At 43.8% G+C, this 17,359-nt stretch overlaps 1 protein-coding gene across 1 annotated transcript; it reads left to right on the top strand.

Moving 5' to 3' along the window:
- The first annotated feature begins 5,963 nt into the window (after positions 1-5,963).
- Positions 5,964-13,941, top strand: ERP29 (endoplasmic reticulum protein 29). The gene is made up of 3 exons (XM_045776582.2): positions 5,964-6,249; positions 11,128-11,266; positions 13,115-13,941. Exons 1-3 carry the CDS (start codon positions 6,106-6,108, stop codon positions 13,615-13,617), a joined length of 786 nt encoding a protein of 261 aa, XP_045632538.1. The 5' UTR covers positions 5,964-6,105; the 3' UTR covers positions 13,618-13,941.
- Positions 13,942-17,359: the final 3,418 nt, after the last annotated feature.

Genomic DNA, 17,359 nt, shown 5'->3' with positions numbered 1-17,359 from the left:
ATTTAATGGCTTAAAACACACATTTATCATCTTATAGCTTCTGTGGGTCCTGAGTACAAAAAAAGTTTAGCTGGATCCTCTGCTTCAGGACCTCTCACAAGGCTTTAATCAAGATATAAATCGGGGGGCGCCTGGGTGGCACTGCGGTTAAGCATCTGCCTTCGGGTCAGGGCGTGGTCCCGGCATTGTGGGATCGAGCCCCACATCAGGCTCCTCTGCTATGAGCCTGCTTCTTCCTCTCCCACTCCCCCTGCTTGTGTTCCCTCTCTCGCTGGCTGTCTCTATCTCTGTCGAATGAATAAATAAAATCTTTAAAAAAAAAAAAGATATAAATCGGGGCTGGGTCTCATCTGAAGGCTCAAATGGGAAGGGTCTGCTTTCAAGGTCACAAAGTTGTTGGTCTAATTCAGTTCTTTGAGGGTTGTTGATCTAACGGCCTAAGTTCCAAACTAATTGTTGGCCAAACACTTCACTCAGTTCTTTGCCACATGGATTTCTGCAAGATGTCTTCCTATCAAGACGGAAGTCAGAACCTTATGTAAAAAAATCACTTTAGTAACATCCCATCACCTCTCCTGTATTCTATTGACCACAGATCTTGCCTACAGCCAAGGAGAAATGATCACAAGAGAGGGTAAATATCAAAAGGCAGGGATTATTGGAGACTATCTTAGGGTCTGCCACTGTGTTTTCATCCAATGTATCAAGTACTTTTCCAATTCAGATAATTTATAATAGCTTCCCACTCTCTGGAATGTTCTTCCCCCAGATAATCACATGACTAGCTCCTTCCCATCCTTCAAGTATCAGCTTAAATGTCATTACCTCAGAGATGTAACATTTATCAAATTTCAAAATATGTTTGTTTGTGCTGTCTGATTCCCCCTAGCAGACTGTAACGTCCTTGAGGACAGGCAACTTATCTGTCTCATTCACTCCCAAATCTTCAGTACCTAAAACAGTGCCTAGAATAGGTAGTCACTATTCACTGAATGATTGTACTCAACTTGTTTGAGGTAGATGACAGATTTAAGATCTAATAAGACATAAATACTTTAGAATAATGAATTTTATTTAATAAGATAAAAATTAATAGAAATAAACATCCTTGCATCTAAAACACCAACTGGACAAAGATTAAGATGAAAAGTAGCAACATTTTACTTTAAAAATCTAGAACAGTTCTATCCAATAAAAATATAAATCACAGATATAAAAGTTTCTAGTGACCATACTAAAAAAGCAAAAACAGGGGTGCCTGGGTGGCTCAGTCATTAAACGTCTGCCTTTGGCTCAGGGCGTGATCCTGGCATTATGGGATCAAGCCCCACATCAGGCTCCTCCACTGGGAGCCTGCTTCTTCCTCTCCCACTCCCCCTGCTTGTGTTCCTTCTTTCTCTGGCTGTCTCTCTGTCAAATAAATAAATCTTAAAAAAAAAAAAAGAAGCAAAAACAGATGAAATTTTAATAAATTTTACTTAACCTAAATATCCAAATTTTGTCCTTTCAACATGCAATCAAGATAAAAAAATCACTGATATATTTTACATTTGTAATTTTGTACTTTGAAATTCAGTGTGTATTTTACTCTTACAACACCACCTCAATTCAGAGTAGCCGCATTTCAAGAGCTCAGTAGCTACATGTGATATTATAAATGTCATTTTTAATTTAGACTCTTTAATTTGTAACTAGATTTTGGAGGTTCTTGCATTTGGATTTTATCCTGCAAAAATGCCACTATAAATTTCTATAATCAAGCAAATTTCCAAGAAAAGAAATGGTATGGCATAATAACCATAATAGCTAGTCTTAAAGCGAATATGTACTATATGTCAGATACTGTTGTAGATGCTTTATAACTAGTGTTAACTAATTTAAATTAGTGTTAACTAATTTAATCCACTCACAATCCTATGAGACAAGTATTATTATTATCCCCACTTTACATGATAACATTGTAATAACACATTGGCAGTGTGCAGGAAAGATTAAACGGGGAAGAGATTGGCAAGATCTAGGTTACTTTTATTTACTTTCTTATATCCCACTTTGACCTAGATAGTATTTCAGGTAGCTTACAAGAGTACATAAAATAAGACAAAATAACATGAATTCAAAGTGGGACAAAAGAAGAAGAAGATTTCTGTTGAAATGATTTGATCCATGGATGTTAAAATGTCTATGATCTTTTTAATGTTACTTCATTGAAAAAACAGAATATTAAATATTTAGGGGCGCCTGGGTGGCACAGCGGTTAAGCGTCTGCCTGTGGCTCAGGGCATGATCCCGGCACTACGGGATCGAGCCCCACATCAGGCTCTTCCACTATGAGCCTGCTTCTTTCTCTCCCACTCCCCCTTCTTGTGTTCCCTCTCTCGCTGGCTGTCTCTATCTCTGTCGAATAAATAAATAAAACCTTAAAAAAACCCGAATATTAAATATTTAAATATTAACTAAATTAAAAATTAAAATAACAGAAATCCAAAATAAAGCTTCCTACGATCTCATCAGATGGTCAGAAAGTTTTATTTATTGATGTTACTTTAAGTCTTTGTCCCCATATATATCCAATTTCTACCTATTTGTAGTAATTCTATAGCTAGTATTTTATATTCTACATTTTTCTCAACATTATTCCATAATACTTTTATTCTCTTTTGTTAGTCTTATTTTCTTTCTCTCCATTCCTCTGGACTGTAACCAATGTTAAAAGCTTAATGTATTTCTCTACATCTTTCTCTGTGCTTGTTAAAATATATCCAAACAGACACAAAGGACAGAGCAGCTCTTTAGGTCACTGAAATCATGCACCAAGGAACAGGCAAATGAAAACTGAAACCACCCCTCAGGCAAGAGCAACTTCCCAGACAAGACCTCCCACCTGCCCAAACCACCCAGATCATTTGAGCTAAACCTCTGATGGACCTTGGAGTGACCCCTGGAATAACCTGCAATTACCTTTAACTCATTATAATATTAAAATCTCTGCCCAAGTATGTATAGATAGGTTTTCTTAAGGTGCACGCATGATTTTATGCCCACCTCTACATACAATGAAAAGCCTTCCCTATCTAAATATTCATCCTGATGCGCCTGGCTGGCTCAGTTGGAAGAGTATGCAACTCATGAGTTTGAGCCCCACGTTGGGTATAGCGATTACTAAAAAATAAATAAATAAAAACTATTCATCTTAACCCTAAACAAAACACCCATTCACCTCTCTTGGGGTGAATTCACAGCTTTAGAAGCTACTTCCCATTATCTCCTTATTTGCAGCAAGTAAAGTTTACTTTGGGCAACAACAAAAACAAAACAATATCCAAATGCATACATACATAATAGGGGTTGTCATGTTTATGTTATGTTATAGTTGTAGGGTTTTAAAAATGGGATCACATATTTCTGTACACATTTCTTTTCTCATCTAGTATTTCATGGAAATAGTTCTAACCCACGACCCCAGTGCAGCTCTTTCAGCCCACAGGTCCTTTCCCTGCACTGTAATAAAAACACGTTTTTGCACCATAAAATGTCTCAAGAATTCTTTATTGACCATTGGGTTCAACGATTTCGCATCAACTTAACATGTCCTGCCTCTTCCTCCCTACCTCTCTACAATACCCAGAGTGAGCCTTTTGATTTTCCCCATCAGTGTCAACTATGGGATTGTACAACTTCCTAAATATGGAGAATTATACCTGGCTTATTTGTGTAGATTGTTGTCAGGGTCCTGAAGTTAAGAATCTAATCATATTATAAAGCAATTGACTGGGACCAGAACACTACTAAAAGGAAGCACTGAGACAATTATTGTACTGCATTTAATTGTTGCAATTCATAGCAAAAGTAGCAATATTTCCCTTCCCTCTCCAATCCTCTTCCTTCACTTTTTTCAAAACCTACCTCAAAACTGACTAGATGGGGCGCCTGGGTAGCTCAGTCTTTAAGTGTCTGCCTTCAGCTCAGGGTGTGATCCCAGCTTTCTGGGATCAAGCCCCACATCAGGCTCCTCCACTGGGAGCCTGCTTCTTCCTCTTCCACTCCCCCTGCTTGTGTTCCCTCTCTCGCTGGCTGTCTCTATCTCTGTCAAATAAATAAATAAAAAATCTTAAAAAAAAAAAACTATGACTAGAAAGTCATTACTGATTGATCATGCTAACTAGGTGTACCCAAATCATTTACATGTTCAGAAGTGAATAATTTAAAAACAGTTTAAACATCTTATAGAGTTCTAAAAACTCTTAATAGCTCCTTATTGAGTACAGGACAAAACAGAAAATTCTTAGTTTGATTTTCAAGACTTTCCCCTATCTGGGCTTAAAACTGTCTTACTAACTAGTGTTTTGAGAACTCTCTCCAGCCAAGTCAGTCTCCTCAAACCATCATGCTTATTCCCACTTCTGCTCCCTTTTCATTTGTTCACCTAAAATGTTCTTTCTTCCGAGGATAAACTCCATTTCCTCTTCCTCCATGAAGGCTTCTTTAACCACTTCAGCTCATAATTTTCCCCCCACCTTCTATCATTTGTCTATGTAGCTCATTTTATTTAATAACTTATTAGGGCAAACTCAAAGTAAATAAACCCATCAAAACACACACACACAGACTCTTTCTTTCAAAATTTCTATGTAAACTGGTTGCCCATGATTGGATCTTATGATCTTCGATGGTTATTTTACACACCCACACATTCATTAGACATATACAATGGTTAATATGATGCTAAGCCCCTCATAAGGTACATATAATTTATTCTCTTACCTCACACCATTTGCTCATGAAGTTTTGTGAACTCCACCCTACAAAATTTCTCAATTCGACCCTTCCCTCTCATTGTGTCCTATCGCAGGACCTTAACCACTCTCACCTAGACTACTACAATTGACCCTTAACTAGTCTCCCTTGCCTTCAACCTTCTCCCTTCTTCCAATCCACTCCCTTCACTCCTAAGTGACAGCAAATCCGACTTCACTCTCCTGGTTAACACCTGTGGTGGCTCCAAACCCTTCAGCTTGATGAGACCCTTTGCAATGTGCCCAGGTTTACCTTTACAAATTCATCATGTTTTTCCCCCTTCTAGAAATACCCTTTGGTGGTTTGCCTTGTAAATGCCTCCTCCTCCTTCATGATCCAGTTCAAAAGTCATTTCCTGTCTTTAACTTTCCCTGACACTCCTGAGCAAGATAACCAAATTTCCATTTATGTTTTCACAACACTGTAATGGTCTTACTACTATTGCTGTCTTCCCCCCAACATTGTGAGTTCCTTCAGGCCAGAGCTCCGTCTCGTTCATCTCTATTCTGTATTCCCGCAGGCAAAACCACGATCTGGTGTAAAACATGCCCTGAACAAATATCTAGGGAATAGAATTATTAGGACTTTTGTTTTGTTTTTAAGACCTCCGGGAGGCTAGGACGTAGCTGGGCGGCTACTCTGCTTTCAGTAAAGCCTGTTTTTACAGGAGCCTGGCGCCTCGCCTCTAAGGCACTCACGACAGAGCAGGCACTGGGCAGGGTTCAGGGGTGGCCCTGACGGCCATGCTGATGAACAGCCGCGTCTGCGTGACCTACTCAGGTCCTGGCTACGGGAGCTGGGGGAGTATGACCGACCTCGTGAGGACGGCAGCACAGACTGACGGACTAACCTAAAGTAGCAGCGGGTCCCAATGAACGGCCAGACGGGCCAAAAGCAGGAAGAAATGATGGCCAGCCTCGTCATCTTCGAACAAGAGTAAAGAGAGCGAGCTAATTGCTGCGAGACGCCAGGCACGCGCTTCAAGCCTCTCCTCACGCAGAGGAGGACGGGAAAAGGGCAAGACTGAGTGCCTCGCCGAGTGCGCGTGCGCAGCAGCCTCTTTCCTCCACCCTCCACACGCGGCCCCGCCCCCACACCGAGGCCGGCTTGAACTTCGCCAAGTGCGCGCGCGCGCGGCAGCCCCATTTCCCGGCCCCTCACGTGGCCCCTCCCTCACCGTAGGCCGGCGCGAGCCTCCCAGGCTGTACACGTGCGCGCATCCGAGCCGGCCCTGCAAGTCACATGACTCTAGGCTCCGCGTTTTCTCCACTACAGCCTTCGTAGCTCCCACTGCCAGAATCCGGCGTTATGGCTGTCGGCATGCCCCGCGCCGCTTCTCTCTCCCCACTGTTTCCTCTTATCCTGTTCCTCCTGCTCCTCTCCGCTCCGCATGGCGGCAGCGGCCTGCACACCAAGGGCGCCCTTCCCCTGGATACAGTCACTTTCTACAAGGTAACGGGGGGTGGGGGAATCGCGCGCAGGTGCAGGCTAAGCGCCCAGGGGAGCGCACACCTGTGGGGAAGGAGGCAGGGCTGGCAGAAGGTGGTCTGTAGTGACGATCCCAGGGCTTCCCACCATCCTAAAGGGCTGGTGGACTCTGGGCCGGACCCATACGGCACAAATGAGCCAGGGTTCCCGCGCACCCTTGCCTTTGCATTATTTGTGCTTCCTCTTTTGCAAAAGAGCTGCAGAGATGCAGTGTAGGGAACCAGCTACCCCTTCCCCTCATCTAGGGGGAGAGGGCGGTGCCGGGCGAGATCCAATCCTTGAGTCCCAAGTGGGAGGCCTGGAGGGCGGTGCGAGGCGGACGCCACAGTGCTCCGGGCTGTGGTGGGGCGGGGGAGGTGAGGGAGGGGGTTGGAAATCCCGCAAGCTAACTGGCGTTTCTGCGCCCCTCCTCCCTTGGTGTGGAGTGCAGCCTGCTTTGCAATATGCAAACAATGTCGAGATGCTGTGTCTCCCTGAAAAGTGCAGGCGTTAAAAATAAGGGAACTCTGTACGGAATATCTTGGGCCTGGGGACAAAATAAATGAAATCGGGTCAAGACGTGGAAGGATTCGCCTGGGTAAATGGGACGTTGGAAATGTTGAAGGCTGAATACAGTCCCAACTGCCTCCTCGGCACCTGTCTTCACCCACTGGCAGCTTTTAACTTCGCCTACGAGATGGGCGAACTAAGCATTGAGAGAGAAGCCATGCGTTTTATTTTCTTAATTTGTACCCATTGCCGGGAAGTGAAACCAAAAAGTGGAGTTCTAAATCTGTCTCAAGTGGTTGAACTCTTTCTATTCTCAAAGGGTTCCTTATCCTGGATTTGGCATCTGTGACTTATTCAAATATTTTAAAATGTAGGTATGGCTGGTTGGTTGTCAGGCACACCCCACAGCACCCTGTGGTTTTGGGGTCTTTATTGGAAAAATTACACCCCACCCCCCAAAAGCAGGAATGGTATAACATCACAAACCAAGTGTGACTTAGAGGGGAATTTTGCGCTGTAAAGTTAATACTATTTCCTATTCAGTTGGTGCCTCTCTGTTTTTATTGCTACCACCCTAGTCTTGGCTGTCAGTACAGTAGTCTTCTTGCAGGTCTCACTGCTCAGCCTTTCCTCTCCTCTCCTGACCATTCTCTCCGTTGTTCCCTCTGCTCCAGCCATACATGCCTTCTGTCCTTTGAATATTCTTAGCTCATCGCGGACATAGGCCCTTTGCACTGGCAGTTCCTTCTGACTAGAACATTCATTGCCCAATCTTTGAAAGGCTGGTTGCTTCTCATCCTTCAGACTTAGGTTAAATATTACTTACCTTCTCAGAGTCCTTCCTTGACTTCCTCTTCCCCCTGTCGAGAGAGCCAGTCACATTAGTTGGATTTCTCTGTGGAGCACTCATCACTGATTTTTCTCTTCTTGTCTATTTTATCATCTCCCACACTAGAATATGAAGAAATGCCTTGTCTATTTTGTTCACTGATCATCTGTACGACCTAGCAGGTTGCCTGTCACCTAGAAAATCCTCAGTAATAATTTGTTGAATGAATGAACAAATTTCTTCTCCAGTCCCTTTCTAAGTCCTTTTTCCATCACCACTGAACAAAAGGGAAGCTTCCTGGTAATATGTCCAGGGGCCTTGTTCTGTGCTTTGTCTTTCAGCAATTTCCAGTGTCTTTTTTGTTTCTTGCCCTTCACCATCACTAGAAATAAGAGACCCTGCCTGCTTTTTTTACTTCTGTGTTCACTGAGAGCAGTGTCTGGCACGTGATAGTCCCTTGGTACCTTTTATTCAATGAATGAATGAATGAATGAATGAATGATGAATTCATCTTCATCTTGAAGAGGCAAGTTTCCTAAATACAGGATGTGGTGGAATCGGTTTCTTAAGGATAAAGAAAGGAGACAGATTTCTAAAGCACTTAAGAGGTACAGACTGATTAATGAAAAGGAAAAAATCCACTGTGCAAATGTGTGCCATTCAAAACCATTCTGCTGATGGCTTAAAATGGCAAAATCAAAGATGGAGGCCTCTCAATTCTGTTTCAGTGTTAGACCACCATATAATTATTAATTTTTCCATAATACAAATGTAGTCTCCTTGCAGGTGGGGATCCTGTATTGTGTTTTTAAAATATTTTTCCCCCAGGGGCACCTGGATGGCTCAGTCGGTTGAGCGTCTGCCTTCGGCTCAGGTCATGATCTCAAGGTCCTGGGATCGAGCCCCACGTCAGGCTCCCTGCTCAGCAGAGAGCCTGCTTCTCCGCCTCCCCTCTGCTCATGCTCTCTCTCTCTCTCAAATAAATAATAAATTTAAAAAAATTTTTTTTAATTTTAAAATAAAATATTTTCCCCCAGACATATGTAGCATCTGCTACCGTAGCCTACCCTAGTGGTGTTCATCTATCAAATATTTTCACAGCATCTGCTACATGCCAAGCACTCTTGGGCAATAGGGATAGAGCAGACGAGGTCCGTGTACTCATAATGTACGTTTTAGTGGAGAGACAGACAACAAACAGGCAAATGAGAATTTTCGTGACTGATTAATGCTGTGAAGAAAGCACAGCAGGGTAACATGATAGAGAAGGGTGAAAATGAAGCAGTGCTAGCTAGCATGGTATGAATGGAGGAGGCCTCTCCATTGGTGGAAGGGGCGGGGGGGGGGGGGGACATTTGAACTGAGCTTTGAATGATAGACATCCGTGGAAGGAGTTGGGGAAAGTGTATTCCAGCAAGCAGAGACAGCAAATGAAAAGGCCCTGAGTGGAAATGAGTTTGTTAAACTGAAATAAGGACAGTCAGGCCAGAGGGATGTGATCTGATTTATATTCTAAGTCTTACCTGTGGGGCGCTTGGGTGGCTCAGTCGGTGAAGCGTCTGCCTTCAGCTCAGGTCATGATCCTGAGGCCCTGGGATCAAGCCCCGCAGGGAGCCCGCTTCTCCTTCTCCCTCCCCCCCCCCCCCGCCTAGCCCCCGCTTGTGCTCTCCCTCTCTCTCTCTCAAATAAATAAAATCTTTATTTTAGAGATAAATTTTCAAGAGGCAGACGCTTAACCTACTGAGCCACCCAGGTGCCCCCAAAAATACAATCTTTAAAAAAAAAGTCTTACCTGCTTTTAGGCCCCCAGAGCTCAGATTGTGGGGGTCAGTGATCACTTAAAAGATTGCCTGTTCTGGTAGCTTCTCCTCCTTTCTTTGCATCCCTAGGCAGTGTTAAATATTTTTTAAAAGCTAAAACAAAATAGACGTCAACACACAGTGAGGAACAGAGACCAACAAAAACTGGAAAGATGTCAGCTTGACTGAGTTATGACAGTGATTGCTTATGATGAAAAATTGGCCAAAGTGATCACTTTGATTAGAAAAGGAAAAAGTTGTAGGAGGAGGAGAGGGCAGTTTATTAGAATAAAGCTAAGCATTGGGAGAAACCATCAAAACAAAGATCTTGGGGATTCCTCTAAAACTTAAACATAGAATTACTATACAACCCAGCATTTCCACTCCTAGGTATATACCCAAAAGAAATGAAAACAGGCATTCAAAGAAACACTTGGACACGAGTGTATATAACAGTGCTGTTCACAAATAGCCAAAAGGTGGGAACAGCCCAAATGTCCGTCACCTGACGAATAAATAAAATGTGGCATATCCATAAAATGGAATATTATTTGCCTACAAAAAGGAATGAAATACTGAGACATGCTACAACATGGGTGAACCTTGAAAGCAAGATGCTGAGTGAAAGAAGCCAGGTAGCAAAGGCTGCATATTGTAGGATTCCATCAGAGTAGACATCATAGAGACCAAAAGCAGATAAGTGGTTGCAAGGCGCTAGGGGAGGGAACGAGGAATGGGCAGTGACTGCTTAAAATGTGTATGGGTATGTGATTCCTTTTCAGGTGATGAAAATGTTCTGGAGTCGATATTAGTGATGGTTGCACACTGTTGTTAATGGACTAAATTTCACTGTATTGTACACTTTAAAGTGGTGAATGTTGTGTGATGAGAACTTTACCACTGAAATAAGGGTCTTGACCCTGACAGTTTAGAACCTGGAGATCTAGGGGCACTTGGTTGGCTCAGTCGTTAAGCGTCTGCCTTCAGCTCAGGGCGTGGTCCCAGCGTTCTGGGATCGAGCCCCACATCGGGCTCCTCAGCTGGAAGCCTGCTTCTTCCTCTTCCACTCCCCCTGCTTGTGTTCCCTCTCTCGCTGGCTGTCTCTATCTCTGTCAAATAAATAAATAATCTTAAAGAAAAAAAGAAAAAGAACCTGGAGATCTAGCCAAAGGGTACTGTGGTCTAGGGAGGGGACATTGTCCTAAGCCTGCCTCTCAGCAACTTCCTGTGAGCCCTGAAACTGCAGAGTTCAGCCTGTTGGCTCTGTAGTCAAAGCACCTCCATGGGTGCCAACCCCTTTATAGATGGTTGGTGGGTGTTTGTCAGATTTCTGGTTCATTGTTTACTGAGAAACGCCCTCTGGGATGATGGGCATGCCATGGGGCCAACATAGTGTTTTCTCAGGGTTCGCTTAATCTTACCGAAAAGGCCACTCGAAGAGAAGGCCTTAGTACATCTGCAGCTTTGTTTATTCTAAGCAGGGTTGTATATATCTTTGATTACTGTGAACCAGTACCTAATGGGGTACCCAACACCAATAAATTGTTAAATGATTCAATGGGTGAATGAATGAATGAATGAATGAATGAATATTAGTGTGTGAGCACTTATCTCCCTTGCAGGCATGGTTTCCACTCTGTTTCTTAAACAGGGGTCCCTTGAGAAAGGGAATTAGCCCCAAAGGTCCCTGGAATCCCGGACTTGCTCAGCTCTCTATGCCCTCAGGTCATTCCCAAAAGCAAGTTCGTCTTGGTGAAGTTCGACACCCAGTACCCCTACGGTGAAAAACAGGATGAGTTCAAGCGTCTGGCTGAAAACTCGGCCTCCAGCGATGATCTCTTGGTGGCAGAGGTGGGGATCTCAGGTATGGACAAGTCCAGCGTGACTGTGGAGGGCAGAAGGGGAGGAAGCTAGGAATTATTTCCCTCCTTGTAGGTGGTGGAATACCCAGCACTTTTTTGTCTGAGCCACACAGGAGTGTAAGTGGAGTCATGGCCTCAAGAATCTGGTACTCGTGGCAGGCTTAGCTTAAACAGATTCTGATAGCACAGAACCTCAGTTCGTCCTTGTAGGTGCCCAAGGGAAAGGGATCCCCCATCCTTCACCCTCCACCCAACACTGGCATTAAACTCACTGTGAGAATGTGGAGCTCTCCTTGCAGGGTTCTGTGGTCAGAGGAGGTATCATGCTTCCTAGGGTCTCTGTGGTCACTTCTTCCATCTTCTTTCAGCTGTTTTTTTACCAAAACAATTGGATTTTGGCTTTAACTCAAATACACCAGAGCTACTGCTAAATCAAGGACAGCTCTCAACCACAGTGACCACGCTAATATAATAGTTGCCAACACGTGCTGGTTCACAGTCTGTATATAAAGGTGTGCACAGACAGTGCACTTTGAACCTTCACTTAAACCCTGCCTAAAAAGTGAGGCACATTTTCTCGATTTTTATACTTGAGGAGAACTGAAGCTCAAGGAACTAAAGGACTTGTTTCAGACCATGGAGTAGTAGGAAGTGGCTCTTCCAGAACTCCACAGTATCTGTTCCCAAGTGCAGTGGGTTCTTCCCTCTCTCAGCTTCCTTCCAGCTGGGATGCCCCAGGTTCCTAGCCAGCTCGAGAGTCTGGTCCTGGGTAGAGATAGTTCCCACACTTTTCCAGGGCAGTCAGCCAATTCTGATTCAGCTGCAAATCCACTCCTTTGGGGCTCTTAGAGAAAGAAGACTAGCAGCTGACATTTGTCAAACATTTACTGTGTGCCAGGCCACTGTGCTACGTGTTATCCATGTATCTTATCCTTGTGACAACTCTAGGAAGAAAGTACTGTGACCCCGATACTCATGCTTAGAGTATCTTGCTCAAGATTATACAGTGTGAAGTGGCAGAATGAGGGCTGGAACCCCACACTTCCTGTACTACTGCCCGGTAATAGGCAGCCTTAGTCCTTTCTTTTTGGCAAGGTATAAGAAACCCGTTGTCACAGCATCAGTCCCTGAAACAACTACTGCCTGTTAGGAAGAACATAGCAAATACCACATATTGCACTGAACTCTCCAGGTTAAGTGCACATATCTCCTCATTGGGTCCTCCCAACACCTCACATGTGGTAGAGACTCTGTTACCTACCACATGTTCTCCTTGCTCACTAAGCTCCAGCCAGAATGTCCCTTGCGAGCCTTCAATCCACCCAGCTTATTCCTGCCTCAGAGCTTTAGCACTTTCAGCCCTTCCTACTTGAGACTTTCTTTCCCAATTATCCTTGAAACTCCAGTCCTTCAGCCCATATCATCTCCGCAGAAAGGCCTTCCATGACCACCCAAAGTAGGCCTTCTTACCTATTGTCACATCACTCCATTTTATTTTTATCTTTTTGGCACAATCATGTACCATCTCTCTTCCTACCTTAAAAGAATATAAGCTCCTTGAGGTCAGAGAGCTTGTTACTCTTAATCCTAACTAGATCCGTAGCACTCAGAACAGAACCTGGCATATAGTGGGTATAGAATATATATTCAGAGGAATTCCCATTTTTCAGATGAGGAAAGTGAAGTTCAGAGAGGTTAAATGACTTGGCTAATGTCACGTGGCTAGGAAGTAGCAGAGGAGGAATGTAAAACCAGGCTCCTTCTTGCTGTCAGCTCAGATAGGCCTCATAGCAATCTCCTGCCCTGCATTCTTCATGTTCTTGCTCCTCATACCTGATTTCTGTTCACAGATTATGGTGATAAGCTGAATATGGAGCTGAGTGAGAAATACAAGCTGGACAAAGAGAACTACCCAGTCTTCTACCTCTTTCGGGATGGGGACTTTGAGAACCCAGTCCTGTATAGTGGGGCGGTTAAGGTTGGAGCCATCCAGCGCTGGCTAAAGGGGCAAGGAGTCTACCTAGGTATGCCTGGATGCCTGCCTGCATATGACACCCTTGCTGGGGAGTTCATCAGGGCCTCAGGCATGGAGACCCGCCAGGCCCTCTTGAAGCAGGGGCAGGACAATCTCGCAAATGTGAAGGAGACTGAGAAGAAGTGGGCTGAGCAATACCTGAAGATCATGGGGAAGGTCTTAGACCAAGGTGAGGACTTCCCTGCGTCAGAAATGACCCGGATCACCAAGCTGATTGAGAAGAACAAGATGAGTGATGGGAAAAAGGAGGAACTCCAGAAGAGCTTGAACATCTTGACTGCTTTCCAGAAGAAGGGGACCGAGAAGGAGGAGCTGTAAAAAGGCACTCCATGTTTTCCAGGGCTTGGTGGGGGTGGGGAAGGGAGAGTTACCTGCTGCCTGTGAGAGACCCTCCTGGGATATAAGAGAGTGGTGGTTAAAGTGGCACTAAGCCAGAAATCTGAGCATGCCCGGACATTGATGCTGATGTGACCATGCTTGGGACATCACTATAGCCAGTCTGTGTATAACCAGAGCACTTACTAGATGGCTTGTGAAATTCCCCTCAGAAGGAATTGGTGCTATAAAGAAGAGTATACGGCCCAGGTCCTTGACAGGTGTTATTCTGATCCAATTAAAGTTTCTGTGTTTTGGTTAAAAGGACCTGAAGCCATTCAGTTTTCTTTCACAAATTATACTTTGGCCTGTGACCTGCTTTCTCCTTTGAATTTATTTTTTAATCTAAGCTGGTATGGACTCCACTCTACCAGGGTAATTGACTGTCCTTGTAACACTGTAGAAACTGGTCCCAGCTCAAGCCCTACCTTTACTACTTTCCACCGGTGTTCAAACTCCTGTGAACTGATTGTGGGTGGTAAAATGCATTGTCCTTTTTCTGGTCCTTAAACTGGAATGGCAACTTTTTTTTTTTTTTAAGATTTTATTTATTTATTTGACAGCACAAGCAGGGGGAGCAACAGGCAGAGAGTGAGAGGGAGAAGCAGGCTCCCCACCGAGCAGGGAGCCCGATGCGGGGCTCGATCCCAGGATCCCGGGACCACGACCAGAGCTGAAGGCAGACACCTAACCGACTGAGCCACCCAGGTGCCCCATGGAATGGCAACATTAAGGAAGCTCAGTGTAATCATTTTCCATATTCCGTGAAAAATGGAGCAAATTCTTAGTTTTACTGATAAAATCAGATGGGTGTGTTTTTTTTTGAGGTGGATTTAGATAGCTAAATGATACAATTCAGTCTAATTTGAAAGTTTTTTTAAAAAAGGGATTGTTTTCCATCTAAGCTACTTTGTCACTGTCAGTTACTCAGTAAGTACCAACATTAAAGAAGCAGAGTGGGAGACCATTGTCCTGACTCAAATGTTTTCAGGAGTGATGAGCAGTTACCTGTGATGGTAAGGTTCATGATAACGTCTCCAGTTCCATATTTAACTACTTAGAAATACCAAGGTGCAGCTCCTGAAATATTTATTATTACAGCCACACAAAGAAATCTGAGTTGAGCGGAGTTAGCAAATAAAACCTTAACCTGTGTTCCTCCATGTCAGCTAGATTGGTATTTAAGGTCACTGGAAACCAAAAAATGCAGGAAAATCCATGTGTTGAATTGGATGGAACAAAAACAATTGTGGTAGCTTAGGCTCACAATTCAAACCAACTAAGCAAAAGATGTTCAGGGGCACCTAGGGTGGCTCAGTGGGTTGAGCATCTGACTCATTTCGGCTCAGGTCACAATCTCAGGGTCATGGGATGAAGCCCCATGTCGGGCTCCATGCTCAGCATGGAGTCTGCTTTGAGATTCTCTCTCCCTCTGCCCCTCCCTCCTCCTCAAATGAATAAATAAAATCTTAAAAAAAAAAAAAAAAAAGATCAGACCTAAACACCTGCCAGTAAGCAGCATAGGTACTCTCAACATTTGAGAAAAGGATATAACTCTGTGTATCTTTCCCCTACTCATTATTTCATTCTAATTGAAAATTTTGGAAGATCTTTCTGGATGCTTCTCAATGAGAAACTTGCTTTAGCTGTTCTAGTTTTTTCTCCTCTGTATGAAACAGGTTCACTTCCAAAGAACTAAGCATTCACTCTCGTAATGGGAAATACAGTAAGACAAACGCCAAGTAGGGAAAGAACTCTAAAACTACATGCATCCACAGTCCCTGAATGTAATCCTGTCAGTTGTGAAAGGAAAGGTGGCGGCACATCCATGGGTACTTCATCGGATGAGTCTAGACTGAGCACTAGTATTTACAAGCCTAGGGTATTGACTTGACGAGCCATTGGGTAGGGCTAGGTTATCCTATCAGAGGCTCTTTATATCAAATATTTTTCATTAAAGATGGGCCCTCTGAACTCTAGAGTCTGAAGTGATTTGGATATGCCACATAAAATTAAATCTTCACTCTTCCGTGACACTTAGGTCAAATGTATTCCTTCCCTTCTTCCTCTAATTAAATAATACTGTGGCTCAGGTGCTGCTAATCAGACTACAAGGAAGGCTATGGACTGGCTTCCCAGAATCAAACAAATGTAGACAATTTCTAGGGAATTCGTGGATAACCTTGAAGGATATGAGACCCTGAATCCAACATAAAGAATGTCATTCTGAGGAGCTTGTAAATTACCTCAAATAATCCTTGGCAATTGGTGCCACCAAAAAAGTTGGCATCAGAATTCATTCAGGAAAGGTTGATTATTCAATAAATAACCAAGACAGAATCTGCGAATTTGAATGTAGCCATCAAGACTACTAAGAATGTGAGATGGTAGGTTGGGGATGGTCTAGATTTCAAGTTACTTCATCAATGCTCGAGTTTGAATCTTCCCTAACCCTTACCCCACTAGGTAGTCTTAGGTGATAGCCTTACCTGCAGTAACTTTTCTCTTACGTGAAATGGTACATTGTCAGGGACCCACTTTTCCTGGGATACATGGAAGGTGGATGTTGCAAAAGAGCTCTGTGCTTCCATGTATAAACTGCTGTAAGTACCCCACAAATAATTTTTATAAGCATTTGGCTCACGGTTGCTTACCTTCCACTTGTTACTATGAAATACATGTCTGCATCAAGGCAGTGACAGCATCTGAAAATGGAAGAAAAAGTATAAGCCTGAGCCCACCTTTTGGGGAAGATGAAAAATGGCAGTTGAGCTGCGGACTCCTGGTTTTGGCGCAGGTTGTGATCTTGGGGTCGTAAGATCAAGCCCCACATCAGGCTCGCACTCAGGACAGAATTGGCTTGGGGTTCTCTCTCCCTCCGTTTCTCCCCTGTGCGCATATATGCACACGCTCTAATCTTTAAAAAAAAAATGATGGTGACGTATATTGAGTTATATCCAAGTACTCACCTTTTGTAACAGGGAAAAAGGATGCTGGGATAGAGTAGCAGGCAAAGACAGACTCTTCTCAGGGCCCAGACAAGAGCATTTTATAGGACAGAAAGGAAAACTAGGAGCTCCTCTTTCCACTGTACTGTCAGTGTGTGCGAATCAACTTTTGATCTCAGCCTGTGGGCCCGAGTACTCTTGGATTAAATATATCATCAGTCTGCCTGAAATCCTCCAGTAACTTCCCACTACATTTAGAAAGCTCATTCCATCCCCTATCTATAAAGTCCTGATTGCTCTGACACACACACACACCCGCCATTGTACTTTCTACCCCGTTTCTTTCCCCCTTTCCACTCCTTTAAGTCCAGCCACCTGAGCCCTATTTGTCAGTCATTGGAACATGCCCAGGGCCTCTGCAGTTGGGTTCCTTTCTTAGTTGCTGACTCTTCATCAATCAGGTCAGATGGCACTACTCGTGGGCCCAGGTTATCACGCACCCCGATTTACCTAAAACAGGACTTACAAACTAATGTTTATTTTTCTTACCTCCTCCCCCATCTGGGCCACTAACTAGGATGTGTGCTCCTGTTTACCACTGTATCAGCAGAGCCGTAAAGAAGTGTCCAGTACATATATGTTGAATTCATGAATGCTAGCCTGCGAGGTACTACTTTTAAACAAAAAGACTAGTGGCCTTGGAATAAAAATTTTAAATTCACAAATACTACAATTTT

The sequence above is a fragment of the Ursus americanus genome, chromosome 30, assembly GCF_024610735.1.
Source record: "Ursus americanus isolate L20-20 chromosome 30, mUrsAme1.1.p, whole genome shotgun sequence".
Lineage (NCBI taxonomy): Eukaryota > Metazoa > Chordata > Mammalia > Carnivora > Ursidae > Ursus > Ursus americanus.
The sequence above is the reverse complement of the archived record's forward strand: the minus strand, read 5'-3'. Positions and strand labels throughout refer to the sequence as shown.